Raw genomic sequence first — 19,409 nt, 5'->3', positions numbered from 1 at the left:
TGTTGGTCCAGGGACCACGCTCTGAGAATCAATGGCTAGACAAACTCTTTTTCTTTCTTTCTCTTTTTTTTTTTTTTTTTTTTTTTAAGGGATGCACCTGTGGCATATGGAAGTTCCTGTGCCAGGGGTCGAAATCGGAGCTGCAGGTGCAGGCCAATGCCACAGCCACAGAGCAGTGCCAGATCCAAGCCACATCTGTGACCTACATGGAATCTTGCAGCAACGCCAGATCCTTAACCCACTGAGCGAGGGACCAAACCCGGGTCCTCATGGATACTAGTCAAATTCTTAAAAAGCTGAGCTATTTTTAACCTCAGGTCAGACTGTGACATCAAAATCTCTAGAGAAGCTTTTTCATGTCACACAGCTGGTCCCTGCCTCTTGGGAATCCTGCTTCCATCCACCAGCTCTGGGTGGAAAGAAGTTGTCCAGGTAATCCTGCAGCTACTTCACAGTTACCCATCTGACAAGGCTGAGAACAGTCTAAACTCAAAAGATGTCAGATCTTCTGAAGGTGTCTTATCCGTTAGCATCCAAAAATCACTTGCAAAAATCCAAATGGTGGGTTGCTCTCTTTTTTTTTCAGGGCCATACTTGTGGCATATGGAAGTTCCCAGGATAGGGGTCAAATGGGAGCTATAGCTGCTGGCCTGTGCCACAGCCACAGCCACAGCCACACAGGATCTGAGCTGTGTCTGCGACCTACACCACAGCTCATGGCAATGCTGGATCCCTGACCCCCTGAACGAGGCCAGGGCTCAAACCCACATCGTCATGGATACGAGTCAGATTCATTTCCACTGTGCCACAACAGGAACTCCAGGGTTGCTCTCTTGAGAGATGCATCTGTGCTTTGTTCTTTGCAGTGGGAGATCGGAAAATAGGCAGGCATTCTCCTTCCCAAGGCTCCATAGCTAGTGGGGAGCAGAGTCAAGAATATAATGGCAGGTCTCTGACTTTAGGTCTTCAGATCTGCCAGAGCCAGGGAGCACTGGGCCATGTTCATGCTTGGCATTATCAAAGTCTTCTTTCTACTACTTTCCAATTTGTGAGGGTCAGGGGACGATATATGGTAGTAACCTACTAGAACAGGGGTCATAAAATTGTTCTCCACAGGGCCAGGTAATAAATATTTTAGCTGTTGCCATACAGTCCCATTGAAACTACTCAAGTATATCCCTGAAGCACGAAAGCAGTCATAGACAATACATAAATGAATGAGCATGGCAGTATTCCAGTAAAACTTCATTTACAAAACTGGGTGGGGGGGGGGGCCAGATTTGGCTGTCAGGCTGTCAATGTTGGCCAACTGCTGTCCTATAGATGGATGTTGGGAAGAAAGACCAGGAGCCTAGATACACCCAGAGCTTCAGGCAACAGTTAATCCTAGCAGACAGTGTCCTGGCTCCCTCTGCAACCCTCTCCTTGGCTTGATCTACACTGTCTGAGAAAAACAGCCACGTGATGCTGAAGGCAGCCGGTGGAGGGGTTACCTGAACACCAGGGCTCCATCCCGAAGGCCCAAGGAAATGAAGTCACTGTTGGGTCTCATGGGGCTGTCTCCCCTCCACATCAACAGGCCATCTTTGGCAGTTGTCTTAAACCTCATGAATGCATTTGATCTCGATCCCGAAACCCTGGAGAAAATACACAAATAGTTGCTGCAAATCAATCAGTCTCCACAAGCATCTGTTCCTGAGTAATCCTGATTTTGTCTGCCAATTATAAGGAATAATCTGACATTTCTGACACTTACCACCAGGAGATTAAAAGAGGCATCATCACCCTGACTCACGCAATGGGTCTAAAAGTCTGAACTATCACTGGGCAGTGGTGTCTCTCTCCCCACATGTGCTGAAACCCCATGGGAGGGCATGTGACCAGTCACAGATTAGCCAGACTCTGGCCAATGCCATGGTCCCAGCCTGCACCTTGAGGCCACACCTCAGTCTTCCTTCTTTCCTGTCCTATCACTCAAGGGTCCTTGGGAGAGTGTTCCCTATTCCTCAAAAAGAAATAGTCTCCTTAATTACCAAGAGGTTCAAGTTGGCAGATGTTTGGGGCGACAATCATGGCTGTGGGAGGCCCTCTCTGCAGATGACTGTCCTTGAGAGCAGAAGAGGAGTGACTGGAGAGAGGGCAGAGTGTCACACAAAGAAGATGCCTTGATGGGATAATGATCTTGAGAGGTGTTGGAACAGAGGCAGAGGCAGGAACCAGAAACCGAGAGGAAGGGACAGGAGCTCAGGAATGTCAGGTCCCAGCCCTACAGCCAGGCCTGGGGATAGGATCATGTGCTTCTGTGTCCCTATCAATTCTTGGGGTGTTCTCATCCATTCTTAGGACTAGACTGGTTCAGAGATCTAGTTTCACTAGGAAGTGACCAGTGTTTCGTCTGTATGTAGGGAGAAAAGCAACCATGGGGTCCTTAAATAAAAGATGAGATAGGAGAAAATATACCTTAATATTGCTACGAAGCTGGCACTCCTGGAAAAGTCTCTTTTTCTATTTTCCTGCCCATGTGCCGTCCCCCTGTCTGTCTCATGAACCTGACCGTGGAGCTGTAGAGTGCATTCCGTAGTGAACAGTGGAGGGGACTTCTGGCTAAGGCAACCCAGAGTCTGATTGAGACAGGAAGAGATGGAGTTTGCCCTCCCCATGCAAGGTCTCAGAGTGTGCGTGAGAAGGAGTAGGGTCCATGAGGCTGACTTCTCTATCCAGCCCTGGAACCATTCCCTAGAGATCTGCTTTCCCCAACTTTTATTTAAGGTTCCTTCCTTCTCTCACATGCCTTGGATACATTAATTGGTACAAGCCGATCATGATGGTTCCATTTCTCTTGCGTGACGGGTTTAGGGGTGGGCACGTGACCACTGTTGTCCAATGAGATGAGGAAATTTATCAAAGGATTCTAGGAAAGATTCCTCTCCTCTTAAAAGAGTCATATGAAAACAAAGTTTTTTACTTGTACTAGTATTGCCATGATTTATAACCATTTAATGAGCATCTTATGAACAGCTGTTTTATAACCACAAAGGGCATAACCTTTGGAAAATATGCCGAGGACAACAAGGAAGAAAGACGAGTCTTTGATGATACAGCTCATCTCTGAATCCATCATCCTGGATCCAGTCTAAGTGTGGACAGCTTGTTATAGGAAATAATAAATACCCTTCATATCTAAGGCATTTTGAGCTGAGTTTTCTGTTACTTGTAGCTAATGACATCCAACTGAAACAGACCCTGCACTTGACTTTTACCTGCAAGTTCACACACATGCATACATACATGCACCTACATATATGCACACAGGTACCACTGAGCTGTTCTGCTTTGGGGCCTGGCACCTCTTATTTTCACCAAACCCCTCTATTCCCCCAGATCACCCGCTGCCTCTCACGAAGCATGAGGGGGCTGGAGACTTGGGCCCTGTTCGCACTTCCTGTTTTCTGAGGACTGAATGCCTTTTTATCTCTGAGGAAAAAAGGCTGAAGAAGGAAGAGGGTTTCTCAGCTGGGAAACCACTTTGCCTAAAGCCCATGCAAGATAACCTCGATACGGGAGTTCACGTCGTGGCTCAGTGGTTAACAAATCTGACTAGGAACCATGAGGTTGTGGGTTTGATCCCTGGCCTCCTTGCTCAGTGGGTTAAGGATTCGGTGGTGCTGTGGGCTGTGGTGTAGGTTGCAGACGCAGTCGGATGCAGCATTGCTGTGGCTGTGGTGTAGGCCAGCGGCTGGCTACAGCTCCAATTCGACCCCTAGCCTGGGAACTTCCATATGCCACAGGAGCTGCCCAAGAAATGGCAAAAAGACAAAAAAATAAAAAATTAAAAAAAATAAATAAATAAAAGATAACCTCGATAAATGCAATGTGGGATTAGAGAAACAAAGCCCTGTCTGTCTGGCATGTGTTCAGAGGGACATCCAGTGCCCAGGATAATGTCTCTCAACCACTTTTGTTCCTTGAAAAGCCACCAGATTCCACCCTAAGAACTGGATACTTTTTTGGCTTAAAGTGCCTTGGTCTGTGAAGATGCGAGCAACCTAAAGGGGATGGAAAAAATCTTAGAACCATGGTGTGGGTGCGGGGTGGCAGGCTATCAACAACAAAGAGCTGGGGGAAGGAGAAGGAAGAGAAAAGGTCAAAGCAAAAGCGCCAAAGAGGAGACTCACTGGATTGAAGATTCTGCCTAGAGTCCATTTTTCTCTTGTCGTGTAAGTTGGCTATTCCAAACCAGGAGCTTGGACTCGGAGTGGGGCTGGAGCTTCTGCCACCAGCAATTAAAAGCCACATCTGTGGAGTTTCCACTGTAAAGCAGCAGGTTAAGGATCCAGCATTGTCTCCGCAGGGGCTCAAGTTCAATCCCCAGCCTGGAGCATGGGGCTAAGGGTCCGGGGTGGCCACAGCTGTGGCGTAAATCACAGCTGCTGCTTGGATTCGATCCCTGGCCCAGGAACTTCCATATGCCATGGGTGCAGTCAGAAAGGAAAGAAAAAAGAGCCACAGCTGTGACTCGGGCATCTCCTTGGGCCATGCTCCACATGAAGAGAGCTAAGGAGCCCCTCATCGAACTGGTAAGAGCCTGAAGAGGACAGTGGACCTTGCTGATGAAAACACGAAGTGGGACATGGACTTGGAGCTGTCTATGCGGCGGAGGCGCACCAGAACCCTTCTGCAACTGGTTCCAGGCAGACCCTGGCCATAGCACAGCAGGAAGCTGACTGCCTGCTGGGGAAGCAAGTGCATGTAACCCTGCCTTCTGGAGCATCAAGTTCTCACTGCTTCTCAAAGCCTGAAGGGTAGCAATCCCGGGTCTGGGTACACTCTTCTCTCCATGCCCTTTGACCAGAAAGGGTATGAGTTGTTTGTCAGGCGCTTGTTTGAAAGGCTGCATTTTTGAGTTTGTTTTTTTTTTTTTTTCGTGTGTGTTGTTTTGTTCTAGTTTCTATGTTTATTTTGTGTGTTCTTTTCCCCTGGGACTGTGGCTAAATTCTCGTGCCTTCTTGGAGAATTATCTTCTGGCATGCAAGATAAGGAACAGTTCTGCGGAAGAGACTGAGAAATCGACACCCCCCCCCAGGAGATAAGGAAGATGCTGGTGGAAGCTTATTACCTCTTGAGGATGGCTGGGTTGTCATACGTCAGGTAACTGCGGCCGATAAACTGCGGGATCTCAATGGCTTCCGTGATGGCTGAGACAGAAGAGAAAACGGAGGTTACATGGTCTGTAGTTCTCTTGACCCCCAGCCCTCAACCCCGTGGCAGGAAAACACAAAGAAAGCCAGCTCCTGGAAACAGGACATTCATCAGCTTGTCAGCCCCTTCCTCTTGGCAGCACACGCACTTGGCCCGGTTCGGGGCTGCGGGACCTGAAGGCCTGGAGTTGGCGTCTCCCCGTTGTCCCCTCCCTGGGGCTGGCTGCCACTGCTACTGGCTTCAGCATTACCAAAAGGCCTTGCAATATGCTGAAACCTGAACCATGCCCAGCGATTCCTGGAAGCCAAAGAGCAGGTCTTGGGTCACGTGGGGAGCAGCTGGGGAATAACTGTGTTATGTTCTCTAGGGAGGCAGAGAAAACAATCCCCCAGCAAACTCCCCACAGGATTTCTTTATTTGAAGCCAATCTGGCCCAGAACCCCTTTAGCCATGACCTCAGATGCTGGTGAAATAAGAGGGACGAGGTTTTGACTTTTTTTGCAAGCCACCTTCCCATGTCAATGTCACAAGCTTTTCATCGCAATCACCTGAAGAAGTGGGGGGCATGGGGGAAGGGAGGGGTGGTTGTCCCCACTTTATAGAAGAGGAAAGTGAGGCACAGAACCACCAAGGATTTGCCCAAGCTCATGCAGCTCAGAGCGCAACAGACCACGAACCAGTCTGGCCCTCCTCACTTCTGGCCCTCAGCCCACTTTTTACTTTCTAATATTTTACAAGTGTGTTTCCTTCCTCCCAACCTCTCGTCACTTCGTTTTCTTGAGGAATCACCCTCTTCCACCAGTTAGCAAGAGAATAGGTTAAGCAGTTGTGTTTGGTGTCACAAATTAGGGATAATTCAGGGCATTTCTTCTAAAGACGTAACAGCAATATCTCTTTTCTCTTTTGAAAGACCCAGAAATGGGAGTATAAAGAAATTAAGGTAGAATGAACTTCATGTTCAAAGAAATGTGTAAAACGAGAGCAAATAAGCCAGCTGAGGAAATCAGTTATAGTTTCACAAAACTATAAATATGTGGTTGGTGCAAAGCAGACACTGAACTAAGGACTCCACTCCCAGGAAAGAAAAATGTGTGATTGTGGACACTATGGATGACCAGAGAGTTTAAATTTAACTTCTGAACATTAGGAAGAAAGAAAGAAAGAAGAGGTAACAGCACACCACAAAACCTAATGACACTGGGCCCCCAAGTATAAGTTTCTATGTGGGCAGGTCACACACAGCATGTTTGCAAACTTCATAAAAAAGAAAAAGAAGAAAGAAAGGGAGAAAAAAAGAAAAGCAGAGGAAGAGAGGTAAAATTTAAAAGACAATTTCTGAGGTATCTATACAAGAAATTGCTTTATGTCCTCTGAAGAGGCAGAGGCCAGGACAAGGGCCCGCTGGGCCAGAAGGTCTCTTAGAGACAGAAGTGAAAGGCTCGGGCAGTTTAAATTCTGGCCCACCCCACTTGTCGCCCTCTGGTTAAAGTGAATAGGAGGAAGAAGCGGCATTCCCATTGTGGTGCAGCGGAAACGAATCCGACTAGGAACCCTGAGGTTGTGGGTTCGATTCCTGGCCCTGCTCAGGGGGTTAAGGATCTGGCATTGCTGTGAGCTGTGGTGGAGATCGCAGATGTGGCTCGATCTGGATCTGGCGTTGCTGTGGCTGTGGCGCAGGCCAGCAGCTGTAGCTCCAATTAAGGAGACACCGGAAAAGGAGAAAAGAAAATACCAGGGAAGCAAAGGAGGAGACCCAGTGAAAAGAGAGAAGAGCCGGTGGATGGTAGCCTGGGCAGGGGAAGCAGAGGGGGCGGAAAGGGCGAGACCAGGAGGAGGACCCAGAGGAGCAGAAACAGACATGAGCTGGGAGAAGGACGAGAAGTGAGAGTGTGAAAATGCAGGAAGCAAGGGAGCTCTTAGCTGTGCTGCCAGGCCTGAACCTGCAGACCGTTGGCTCTGAGAGGAGAGGAGCAACAGTCATTCCCAGAGCCAAATGCAACCTGGCACCCCTGCTGGGTTTGGCTCAGCCTTAGAGACAGCCCCCCCTGCCCCCACTGTCATTGGCCATGGATGTGGGCCTGTGGCCAATAGTCATCGCCCCCCTTGACCCCTTGAATTGGCCCGGACATACTCTGCACACGGACCCTCAAAGGGGTATGTGGGAGGCCCGTCCTGCTGCTGCTAAGCCCCCCAGCTCAGGAGCTCAGTGCCTCCCGAGGTCCAGCTGGAAGACAAGTATGTTCCCACGGTCGGAGCCTTTGGAAGGAGGACGCTCACCACCCTGGCAGGTGTGTCCGAGTCGCGCACGGCCTACCCCAGTTACCCTCTGCAGGTGGCTGGCCTGCACTGTGGCCACAGCCTGGCCAGAGCCTGCCCTGGCACGGGCCCAGGGCACCGTCACACTTTCTCAGAGGACTCACTGTACTTACTATTGAGACAGTAGTTCCCACACTCTGCCGGGTGCCAGCATGAAACAGAACAGGCAAAGTCAGAATTTCACAGTCATTGTAAAATCCCAATTACTTCGGTTGCAGATCTCTGGAAACCAGCCTTGCTGCCCTCACGAAAGCCCTGCAGGAATTCACATGCCTCTTAGGCAACGTGAATCTGATGCCCAACAGGAACCACTGGAAATCTTTTCTCAACCTGGTTGTCACTAAGTCCCTTCAGACCCAGCCTAATTGTGGGGGTGTGGGTGGCGGGACATGTGGATAAGAAATCGCCTTACACCTCTGAGGCTTCCCTGACCTTCACCTGCTGATCCTCATTCAATCCAAACCTGGTTTCCTTGCTAAAGAGTTACTTACCTTGTCATTGACCATTACTTTTCTTGGCTCTAGGCTGCAGGCGAAAAAGGCATGATAAGCCAGCCAGCTGCTTCTTTTCTCCCCGTGGTGGAAAATATCACCCTCATTCCCACCCCACCCCCTTGGCAAGATTCCAGAGCCCTGGTCCTTTTGTGATCCACAAAGGAACAAGAGAACTCTCCAGAAATGATGCCACTGAATACAAAAACGGTGAGAATGTACTCAGTGTCGACAGTATATGTGGATAAATATTAATTCCGTCCTAAAACATCACAGCTAGAAATGACCATCTAACCCCTTCTGGCCCTTTGAGGTTTGTTTATATATTTTATTTATTTATTTATTTATTTCCGCTTTTTGGTGCCAGGCTGGCAGCATATGGAGGTGCCCACGCTAAGGGCATAATCAGAGCTACAGCTGCCAGCCTACGTCACAGCCACAGCAACACAGGATCCGAGCCGTGTCTGTGACCAGCATAGCTCGTGGCACTGCTGGATCCTTAACCCACTGAACGAGGCCAGGGATTGAACCCATAATCTCATGGTTCCTAGTCGGATTTGTTTCTGCTACACCACAACAGCAACTCCTGTTTATATGTTTTAAAAAAGACTGTATTTTTTCCTGATCCTTTATATCTAATTTCTTTTGCATTGTCTTTTTCTTTTCCTGTGGCAAAGGCACTCATCAAAAAATGGTTTTGGTGTTTCTTCACATTTAGACCTAAAAGCTTGTGCCATCTGGTGACACAAATGATACCCCCAAAGAGTAGCCGCCTGGAAGCCAGGCAAAGCAAATATGCCACTGGAGGGACTTGAAATTCCCCACGGACTGTAAAGAGTTGAAAGGAAAGTGCTGGCTCCTTCATACAGCCCCAGGACCAGTGAAGGAAGACCTGAGGGTGTTGTAATCTAGCTTTCCCCGCAACCAGGACTCCTCTCAACAACATCCTGAGCGATGGCCACCCAACCCCAGAGAACGCTTTTCATGGGGGCAGGGGGTGCTGTCGGGGGGACAGCTCACTGGCCCACGGGGCAGCACCTTCCCTTGCTGGACAGCTCTACTTGGTGCAGACGTCTCAGTTACATGAAACTGACTCTGCAGCTACCAATAGGACAACCGCAAAAACATCTTTTTCTACACTACTAGCCTTCGACTATCTAAAGATTGACATCTAGGCTGAATGCCTCTGAATTTTAATGACACCCTCCCAAGAAAAGAACTCTCCTAGAGTAGGCACAATTTCTATGTTTTATTCATTTATGCTTTTTCATATTGAGTTTTTTTAAACTGCAGCCCCTATTTACTGAAGCTATTTTTTTTTTTTTTTAAATGCACTGGAACACACACAACCCCCCTCCTCCACCAACAATCACCCAAATCAGACCCAGCAATACAATGTTTATTTAGTAAATACAACATGGTTGAGCAGTACAGATCAGGCAGGTTCCGATCTCTGAGGGCTGTGCAAAGTGTGACCTAAGCCAGGGGCATTCTGTGTCAGTAGTGAGTGTGGAACAGCTTCACTCGCTACAGAGAGACACCGCCATCTAGTGGTCTGCAGGGGTTCTGCAAGATCTGAGTCAACTCAGTAATGCAGGGAAGGGAAGGGAGGACCAAGGCTCAGACTTCTTTCCCAAGTGGGCTGTCTGCTTTTGGTTGTGGGAACTCCAGGAGGGAACAGCTGCACCCTGCACCCTTGTCTTGGACACTCGGAGCACAGAAAAGGCTCTGAGAAGTCCCGCAGAAAAGAGAGAGCAGTTTGTTCACCCAGGATTACCCAGACTTAATTGACCCCAGAACCCCCTTCCCGTTTTGTATATGTGAATGCATGTTGTCTCTCTCTCTGCAATGAGCACAAAACATCCAATCATATTCCTCAGAACTAAACTTTTTACATGTGCTTTGTAAATTCTGCTTGATCTCGTTAGTAACCATTTAGATATAAGAGCTCTGAAGGGCTGGGATGCAAGGTGGGTACATTTGGATAAGAGTAGAGAGAATGATGAAAAAAAACCTCCAAGGGTGGGAAGTATCTTTTGGGGTAGGGAGGCTTTCTGACACCCTGCTGCTGAGATAAGAAGGGGGACTCAATTATTGGGGTGAAGCAAGGGGTGCTGGGATTTGAAATGGAAGAAGGCTATTAAAAGTAGGAGCCCCCAAACAGCAGGAGAGGGGACCACCAAGCCTTGATTTTTACTGATACCTGACTGAGGTCATGGCTGGGAATCAGATGAGCCTCTGGGCCACTCCCGCCCCAGGCTGGGAAAGAGAGGTTCCTTCTTTCTTTCTTTCTTTAATGGCTACACCCACGGCATATGGAAATTTCCACACGAGGAACTGAATCTGAGTCACAGCTACAAACTACGCGACAGTTGCAGCAACACCAGATCCTTTAACCCACTGTGCCCGGCCAGGAATTGAACCCTTACCTCCGCAGAGACCCAAACCAGGTTGGATCCTTAACCCACTGCCACTGTGCCACAGCGAGAACCCTGAGGCTCACTTATCTGCAGCTCAGTCAAGCCTGGTGCCCACTTTCATCTGGGCTCAGGCTCTGCTCCTGCCTCTGATTCACAGAGATGAAGGGCAGGAGGCAGGTCTCGAAACTACCACCATGGTCTGATGGTCTGGGAGCCTGGAATGGCTTCAGGATCTGCCTGAGTTTCTGGACACCAAGGCGGGGGAGAACAAGTGCATGGAACTTGCCTGCCTCCCACAACCCCCCTCTGAGGAGGCCAGAGAAAACCAGACTCACTGAGGATCCCCCAAGCCAATTTCCTAACGGACAAGGTGGCCCTTGGTGCAGACTGACTGAGGCCTGGTGCTAGGAGCGTCTAGCACTGAGGCCTGGTGCTAGGTGCGATCGCTGAAAAAGGGCTGGTTTAACTTCCATGGGGGCACTAGGAACACGTTCTCGCTTTTGAAGCAGGACCTGTTCATCAGGGAAGGGAAAAAAATCAAACCTTTAAATATATGTGGCTATGAGAATCCCCTTGCTGGAGAGACAGGGTTCTCTTTGACAACCAAGATGGTTTTTAACCATTCTTTGTCTTTCCCACTAAGAATATACCCAACATTTAGACTGCTCTGCATCTCTCTGGAACCATGTAGCTGCCCATCTCTCTCCCCCTTTCTTCCAATCCTTACCCAAGACTAGATGGTCACCCCGATGTTACAGCAGTCTGCACAGTAACTGTGCACCTCTGTGTGTCTGCTGGGGCCTGGAAAAATTGTCTGTAGCAGGGCTAACCTGCACTCAGAGTCCCATGAATCCTCTCGGGTCACCCAACTGGAGAGGAAATTATGTGATACAGGCCGCGCCTCTTATATACAAATCCTCCTAGGATTGGCAACAGCTGCCTTTTGGCCAGAAACACTATCTTTACTTCAAACGTGGAAATATACTGATACATCTGGAGGACAGCTGATGGTCTGTTTGGGTTTTCATCTTGGCTCTAGCCCAGGATGTTGCAAAAAAGATGCCTAGATGCCCCTCAGAGCCCCCTGTCTGCCACCTGGCTCATGCCGGGAGGCCCAAGCCCTCACCAGCGACCTCACTCCTCATTCGGGGGAAATTTGTTTCTCATTAAACCTGCATCTAGAATTACAAACCTATACATGCGAGCACTTGATATCTGTAGTCTAATATCCTGTAACAGGAAACGAGGGTTAACAAGATCACAAACTGTCCTTCCCTTCCTCCTTTAATTCCCAGAGCTAAATGTTCCTTTAAGCCTGGACGTGATCTGAGAGTGTGTTAGCGTTTAAGGCGGAGCAAGCCTGAATTTGCCTGTGGTAAAATGGGGGACCCAGGAGATTCCAACTCTGATGTGTGAAATCCAGATCCAATTTTCTGAATGAATGGGACACATTGAACTAAATCTCTCCAAGCATATGCTGAGAGCTGAAAAGGAATTTGCTTTTTAGAGTTATAAACAGGATCATTCACAAACGGATCCATTCCTCTTGGGGGATCACACACTAGTGCATCACTAAGGTGCACTATGTCAATTCATAAATTTCAAATGATGTGCCATGCAGCTTTCAACACTCCTTTCCATATAATACCACTTACTCTTCCAACTGGCAAATTGGCATCTTTCAGATTTTCCAATACTGCTGCAAAACAGCATTTCCCATTATCCCATATACTGAAATACTACCTGCGGTTTAGAGTTTTCCTCTAAGCCCTACTTCTGATAAAAAATCAGGAGCCTGGAAATAAACCCCTTAAGCAGGTGTGGAAAGCTCAGTTTAGCAAGGCTGGGACCTGCTCTACTTTCAGACAAGGGCAGGCTGGAAGCCGAGTAGCTCACAGCACCTCCTGGTGGATTTTATCTTTCTCACCAAGAATAATAACAGGTTTGGTTGAGTACCTTCCAGGTATTCTTCTAAGGAATCCGTACTGCCTCACCCCTCATCTAAGGAATGTGCATTGCCTCATTAATCTACTCTACAATTCTCTATGTTAGGCGATACTGCTGTTATTATTTCCATTTTACAGAGGGGGAAACTGAGGCACAGAGGAAACATAGCATGAAGAATAGCATTCTAATGGGTGGTTCATATTTTAGTTTGGAGCAGTGAATGTACAATCCATAGTTTGCCATATTTGGCAAGATTTCTCCTTCTAGCATTCATAAGTAGGAGTCAAAAATATGTAGGCAAGGAGTTCCAGTTGCAGCAGAGTGGAAATGAATCTGACTAGTATCCATGAGGATGCGGGTTTGATCCCTGGCCTCGCTCAGTGGGTTAAGGAGCTGGCATTGCCATAAGATGTAGTGTAGGTCACAGACATGGCTCAGTCCCTGAGTTACTGTGGCCGTGGCCAGCAGCTGTAGCTCTGATTTGACTCCTAGCCTGGAAACCTCCACATGCCACAGGTGCGGCCCTAAACAGCAGAAAAAAAAAAAAAAATTGTCAAAATACTCATCAGCCTATAAAGCCTAGATATCCACCTGCCAGGATGGGACCTGGGAGTGGCTCAGATGCAGAGGTCCTGGAAACTGCCCCCATGCCATACCTTGAGGTAGTCTTTTGGTTTCTAGATCATGATTCTCAGGAAAGGAGCCAGGGCAGGTGAGGAGGAGACATTCACTTACTGTTTACAGAAGTGTTCCAGCATTTTAATTCTTATTAAATAATTATAGTAGTTTACATATAATTAAGCATATTATGTTATGAACATTATTGATTAAAATGACTGCCAGAATTATCAACCAGCCCTTAAACAGTGACAACCCCTGGAGTTCCCATTGTGGCTCAGAGGGTTAAGAACCTGACTAGTATCCATGAGGATGCAGGTTTGATCCCTGGCCTTGCTCAGTGGGATAAGAATCCAGCATTGCTGCAAGCTGCAGCATAGCTGTGGCTCAGATCCATCGTTGCTGTGGCTGTGGTGTAGGCCAGCAGCTGCAGGTCCGATTTGACTCCTAGCCTGGGAACTTCCATATTCCACAGGTGCGGGTATTAAAAAAAAAAAGAGTGGCATCTCCCACACCCCCCCACTCCAGCCAAAATAGTCTGTCCATTCCCTCTGCTCCCGGAAACAGTGCCTGAGCCCCCCTCATACCTTTCTGGCAGTGTAGCCCCTCGAAGCCCAAGGGACAGTCACACTCATAGCCCTCCTTTCTGGGCCGGCAGCTGCCCCCATGGGCACAGGGAGACCCCACGCAGGGGTGAGCTGCATTCTCCACATTCACTCCCCAGGTAAAGTCATGCTTCACGTGGATGGTCCGGTCATTCAGGATGATCTTAGGAGAGAAAATGTGAAGCTATTCAGGAATCCGGAAACTGTCTTTGAGGTCTTCGACAACTTCCCTTGACACCCCAACCCGAACCATGTTTAGGGAGGAAGCTTTCCAAAAAAACGAGAGAAAGTCTTGCAGTTGCTTTTATAGTCTTGTAAGCAATGCAGGAAGGGAAGTGATTACATTTGGTGCTTGGGAGACTCTGCATCCTTTGCAAGACTATATAAACAACTTCCTCTGGTTCCGGAAGACCTGGCCACGCAGGTCACATTCTTAGCACTGCTGTGGTGTTCACCAGGACAAGAGAGTCCTTTGGAATTCCCACCGTGGTGCAACGGGATCAGGGGCCTCTTGGAGCAATGGGATGCTGGTTCAATCCCCACCACCCCCCTCCCCATCCCCTGCCCCAGCCTGGAAACTCTCTATGTATGTTGCAGGGCAGCCAAAACATAAACAAAAAATAAAAATAAAAGTGCCTGTTGTAAGGGGGGAAAAAAGTTAAAAAAAAGAGAGAGAGAGAGACTTCTTTGCTCTCACCCCACTTCCCTGCACTAGGGCTTTGGTAAAACTGATGAATTATAGGGAGAGGTTGCTGGGCCCCCACTAGGGACTGGAGTGTGCACTGGCCCTGAGCTGTTGGTGCTCTCATGTCTTGCAGGCTTTGCAGACCTCAGAGACAGAGAGAACTTCTCCTGGGGGACCCTCCACCGTGCCGGGGGTCCTTAGAGGTTAGCAATGGCACTTTCAGGTTGGCCTGCTTGCGGGAGAGTGTCGGGAGAGCTGGGAGACAACTTTTCCCCAGACCTGAATCTCAGAAGCTACCAGAGAAAACCAGGATCTTTCCACAATCTCCCCCTCTTCCTGCTGCAAGTAAAGGACTGTGAGACGGAGCCGTTTACCTGACCAAGCCAAGAAGGGTGCCATCCACAGCAGGACAGGGCACAGCCCATGACAGGGTCCCTGGGAGGGGAGGGGGCCTTTCCAGGAAGGGAGGAGGAAAGGCTTGTGTGTGCCATGTGAAAAGGGGGCAAAGCCTGACATGTGAGAAGGCAGGTGAACCTCTTGGCATCTTGGCTTGCTTCCTAAGTGAGAATTTCAAACCTGTGATGAAACATGGCCGATCCCACTCGCAGGGGCCAAGGGTCTGAACCAAGGTGTCACTGACGTCACCGTTCGGCCACAAAGGGAAGCCGACCAGAGTGAGGAAACACTGCATAGACCCCTTTCTGGGACCCACATGGGGATACAGAGGACGGCCCAGGGACCCTTCCTAGAGCCCGAATGTGCAAATTGTGACAGGACCTTCTCTCACTGCCCCTCCATCCCCTTAGCTCGTCCCCACTTCACCTCAGGTCTGAGAAGGATCGGGGCTCACATTCCACCACTGGCTGCTCAAGGGAAACAAGAGGGCGCCAACATCCAGGAACCGGATGGGCTTTTCTTCAGATCCCTTTCCCCCAGCGAGCAGTGGCTCTGGGAATCTGTGTTTGTGAGTCAGCCTACGTGTCTGATGCAGACAGAGCATATTCTCATGACTGGAGAGACCATGGGCAGCAAGAGAAGGAATAAGAGAGAGATATGAATGAGGTCAGCGCCCTGTCTCTTACTAACTGAGTGGGCTTTTTTTGAAACTGCTATGGAAACACTCCTTTTTTTTTTTGGTCTTTTTTAGGGCCACACCCACGACATATGGAGGTTCCCAGGTGAGGGGTCTAATTGGAGCTGTAACCACCGGCCTACACCACAGCCACAGCAATGCGGGATCTGAGCCGTGTCTGTGACCTACACCACAGCTCATGGCAACGCCGGATCCTTAACCCACTGAGCGAGGCCAGGAATCGAACCCGAGTCCTCATTGTTCCTAGTGGGATTCGTTAACCACTGCACCACGACAGAACTCCTGGAAAGACTCTTAAATCTATCAAACCCATGTTGTCATGGATACTAGTCAGGCTCATTAACTGCTGAGCCATGACCTCCTACGTTTATGTTCTTAAGAGTTTGGTTACATGACTGATGAACAACTGCTAAATCGTGGGGGTGGGGGTGGGGTGGAGGCAGGAGTACAGTTGGTTCTGGCCTTGAGCAAAAATCAAGTGACCCCAAAGAGAAGCAAGAGTCACTAGGAGACTCCATTCATTTCCGTTCCTTTTGTAGAGGTGTCTGCAGCCACCTGGTGCCAGTTCCTGCCCCCTCGCCCCCCACCCAATCCCAGGAACTTCTAGTGGATTTGTTATAAAAAAAATGCATCTTCAGGGAGTTCCCACTGTGGCTCAGTGATTAAGAAACCCGACTAGTATCTATAAGGACCCAGGTTTGATCCCTGAGCTCGCTCAGTGGGTTAAAGATCCAGCGTGCTGTGGCTATGGTATAGGCCGGCTGCTACAGTTCCAATTAGACTCCTCGCCTGGGAACTTCCACATGCCAAGGCACGGCCCTATCAAGACAAAAAAAAAGCATCTTCATTGAGTTGTATTCATGGAAGGTCTGCTGGGCATAGACCCAGGACAGATGTTATAAAACAGCAGGCTTGGAAAGCGATGCTATGAGCATTAAAAAATAAAATCTTAAAAATGTTAAGACTTTCTCAGGGTTCCCATTGTGGCTCAGCAGATTAAGAACCCAACTAGTACCCATGAGGATGCGGGTTCAATACCCGGCCTAGCTCAGTGGGTTAAGGGTCTGACGTTGCCACAAGCTGTGGTGTAGGACACAGATGTGGCTCGGATCTGGTGTGGCTGTGGCTTGGCTTTCAGCTGCAGCTCCAATTTGACCCCTAGCCTGGGAACTTCCATATGCTGCAGATTCAGCCCTAAAAAGGAAAAAAAAAAAAAAAAAAAAAAAAGTTAAGATTCTCTCAAGATTTGCTTTCGGGTGCAGTAGGTTGCACTGATCACAATTCTCAATTCCATCGTCAAGGTCACACAACACACAGGAGGAAGGGAAGCCTGTACCTTCTGGATGCTCCCACTAAACGGCTTGAAGACACCCGAGTTCTTCTTCACATCGTCGTAACTGGGTACCCCACCAATGAAAATGTCCGAGTTGCACTTAATCTGGGTGAAGCCTCCCTGCCAAGAGATTAAAAATGAAGCAGAGCATAACTTCAGAAGAGATGGTTAAGACGATCAAAGGTATCTTTGGTTCCCTGTTAGGAACCAAATGGCAAAGACAGTTTTAAGACTCATTGCGACAATTTGGCTCCACATCGGCTTGACCTTTGCATTGTTTTGCATGGCTCCGTACCACCTGTCTGACGGCCAGTCCATCTCATGACATTTCCGAGACGCAGTTACATCATCTATAAGAAGGAAGTGAGTGCGGTAGACCGCTCCATCCCCAGAACTCCTCCCCCTGCAGGAAGACTGCCTCTTAACCTGTCCATCTCAAGTGGGGCCAGGTAACTTGCTTTGGTCAAGAAAACATGAGTGGAAGCGAAGTGACTCATTTCTGGGCAGAGACTTTCAGAGCCAGGAGTGGTTCACTTTGCCGTCCTCCCCGGCCCCCTCTTCCTTCAGCCTGGGTCTCAGACTAAAGCTGGCAGCTGACCACTGATGGACATGTAACGTGAGTGAGACATAAACCCTTATTATAAGCTGCTGCTGTTTGGAGTTTCTGTGTGCCTGACTACAGCACAGTCTAGCCTGTTCTGGTGGCTGAGATCCCACTGATGTAGCACTTTGCCCAGAGCTGGATGCATGATCAGCATTCCAGGATGGTATAGCTATTGTGATGTTCACTGATGGGTAAAGACAGAATGCCTTTAGGCCCAGAGAAAGGGAAAGCATGGTAGGTGGGAGGCGTTCCTTATTATTAAATCCAAAGGGCAGAGAAATGTTTCCAGGTTCTCGGAGAAATCCCCATTGTCAATCCGAAAAGTCTCCCCCCTGCTTCTGGTCATTTCAACAACCTAAACGCCAATAGCTGGGCCAGATGACAAGCTGTGTGTGATATTTAACACCTAATCCCCTTCAAACATGCGTCCTTTTTTTTTTTTTTCTTTTTAGGGCCGCACATGCGGCATATCAAATTTCCTAGGCTAGGGTTGAATCGGAGCTGCAGCTGCTGGCGTATGTACACCACAGCCACAGCCACAGCCATGAGGGATGATCAGAGCAGCATCTGCAACCTACACAGCAGCTTGCAGCAACTCTGGATCCTGAACCTACTGAGTGAGGCCAGGGATTGAATCCGAAATCTCATGGATACTAGTCTGATTCTTAACCCGTTAAGCTACAAGGGGAACTGCCAAACATGAGTCTCAAGCAAAAGGTTAAAGTGTCTAAAGATACCATACGGAGATAAATTACAATCTGACATCTCTGGGGATACACATACTTTGGGTAACACAAGTTACTGTTTCCTTTGATTTACAGTTAAAAGAAATACAAACAGTAACAGCTTTCAACTATTTAACAAATATTATTGGGCATCGACTGCGTCCTGGGTACTAAGTGCTGCACAAACAGCAGTAAATCAGAAACAGCAGGTCTCTGCCCTCCAGATGCTTACACTGGGGGGATGCAGACAAGTAAATGGGCCAGTGGGTTAGCCCTGTGAGGTGTGTCGGGGTGCCTATGGGTGACCTGGCCGGGAGGGGTCGTCTCATTCTCTACCCCAGACATATATAAGGGTGGACTAGGAAGAGCTAGAACTATTGAACCTAGATGGACCCAGGGCTTGGACATGTAGGTACGAGGCAGAGGCAAAGAGGGTCCAGATCATACATGGATAGACATTTGCACTTTACCCCAAAAGCAATGAGTTTTAAGCAGGAGAGAGAAGAGTCAGGTCTGTAATTTAGGAATATCACTGGCCAGAGGGAGGAGAATGGATTTAGGGTCTGCTTGGACCAGAGAAGGGGAGACAGGGGAGCAGAGAGAAGGATGCTCCCTCTGGGGGGGTGCTCCCAGTGCTGGGTCCATCGAGGTGGCTGCAGAGAGGTCTTGGATGAGACAGATGGAATTGCCTTCCACCAGTAACCTTCAGGCAGCTTTGAGGGTTCTTATTACTTCACTACCAGAAGGAGGGGGGTCATCGAATAAGGGCTTTTGGGAATTCTCGTGGCCCCGCTGGAACAGAGAAGCAGGCAGGAGCCGCCAGTGCACACCCACAGGCGCCCATCTCCATCTTGTCATGAAAATAAATTAATAGACGGGAAGGAGGAAGGCAGCAGGGTCTAAGGGATTTCCAAGAAGCAGGCTGTTTGGAAGAAACTCTGAGTCACTTGGTTGTATCCAGTGAACTGGGTGGGGTCTCATTGGGGTGAGAGCTTGTTCCTTTGAGCTGCTCATCCAAGTCCTCCCCCGCCACCCTCCTCCTCCTGTGGACCAGAGGCAGGGCTGCAGTGGTCACACCCATGAGGAACCGCAGGGGAGAAGCAAATAGCAACAGGAGGGGGGGAACTGTTCCAAAATGAGGCGCTCCAGGCCTGGATCTGCCACTTTGGTTTAGCTGGAAGTGGTTGGGAAAACTGAGCAAAGCCCCTGGTCAGGGTTTCCTGAAACCCTCAGAAGCACCACCCCACCTCGGAGTCTGCATGGCTCGGCTCAACCTGAGCAGCTGGTATTTCTCAGTGCAGCTGGCTGAGCAATCTGGTGTAATCTGGAGCCAGAGGGGCTGGGTTAGCCCCCAGCAGTGTCCTCTGATCTCT

General features: G+C 49.0%; 1 protein-coding gene across 1 annotated transcript in view; it reads right to left on the bottom strand.

Annotated features, from left to right (window-relative positions):
* Positions 1 to 19,409, bottom strand: part of EGFLAM (EGF like, fibronectin type III and laminin G domains) — a 203,298-nt gene that overhangs the window by 15,713 nt on the left and 168,176 nt on the right. Inside the window, 4 exon segments of the mRNA XM_021076641.1 lie at positions 1,494 to 1,637; positions 5,117 to 5,195; positions 13,579 to 13,759; positions 16,711 to 16,827. Coding sequence (XP_020932300.1) covers positions 1,494 to 1,637; positions 5,117 to 5,195; positions 13,579 to 13,759; positions 16,711 to 16,827 — 521 coding nt within the window.

Source organism: Sus scrofa, chromosome 16 (genome assembly GCF_000003025.6).
Source record: "Sus scrofa isolate TJ Tabasco breed Duroc chromosome 16, Sscrofa11.1, whole genome shotgun sequence".
In the NCBI taxonomy this organism is placed as follows: Eukaryota; Metazoa; Chordata; class Mammalia; order Artiodactyla; family Suidae; genus Sus; species Sus scrofa.
This window is presented reverse-complemented; position numbering and strand designations above follow the sequence as displayed.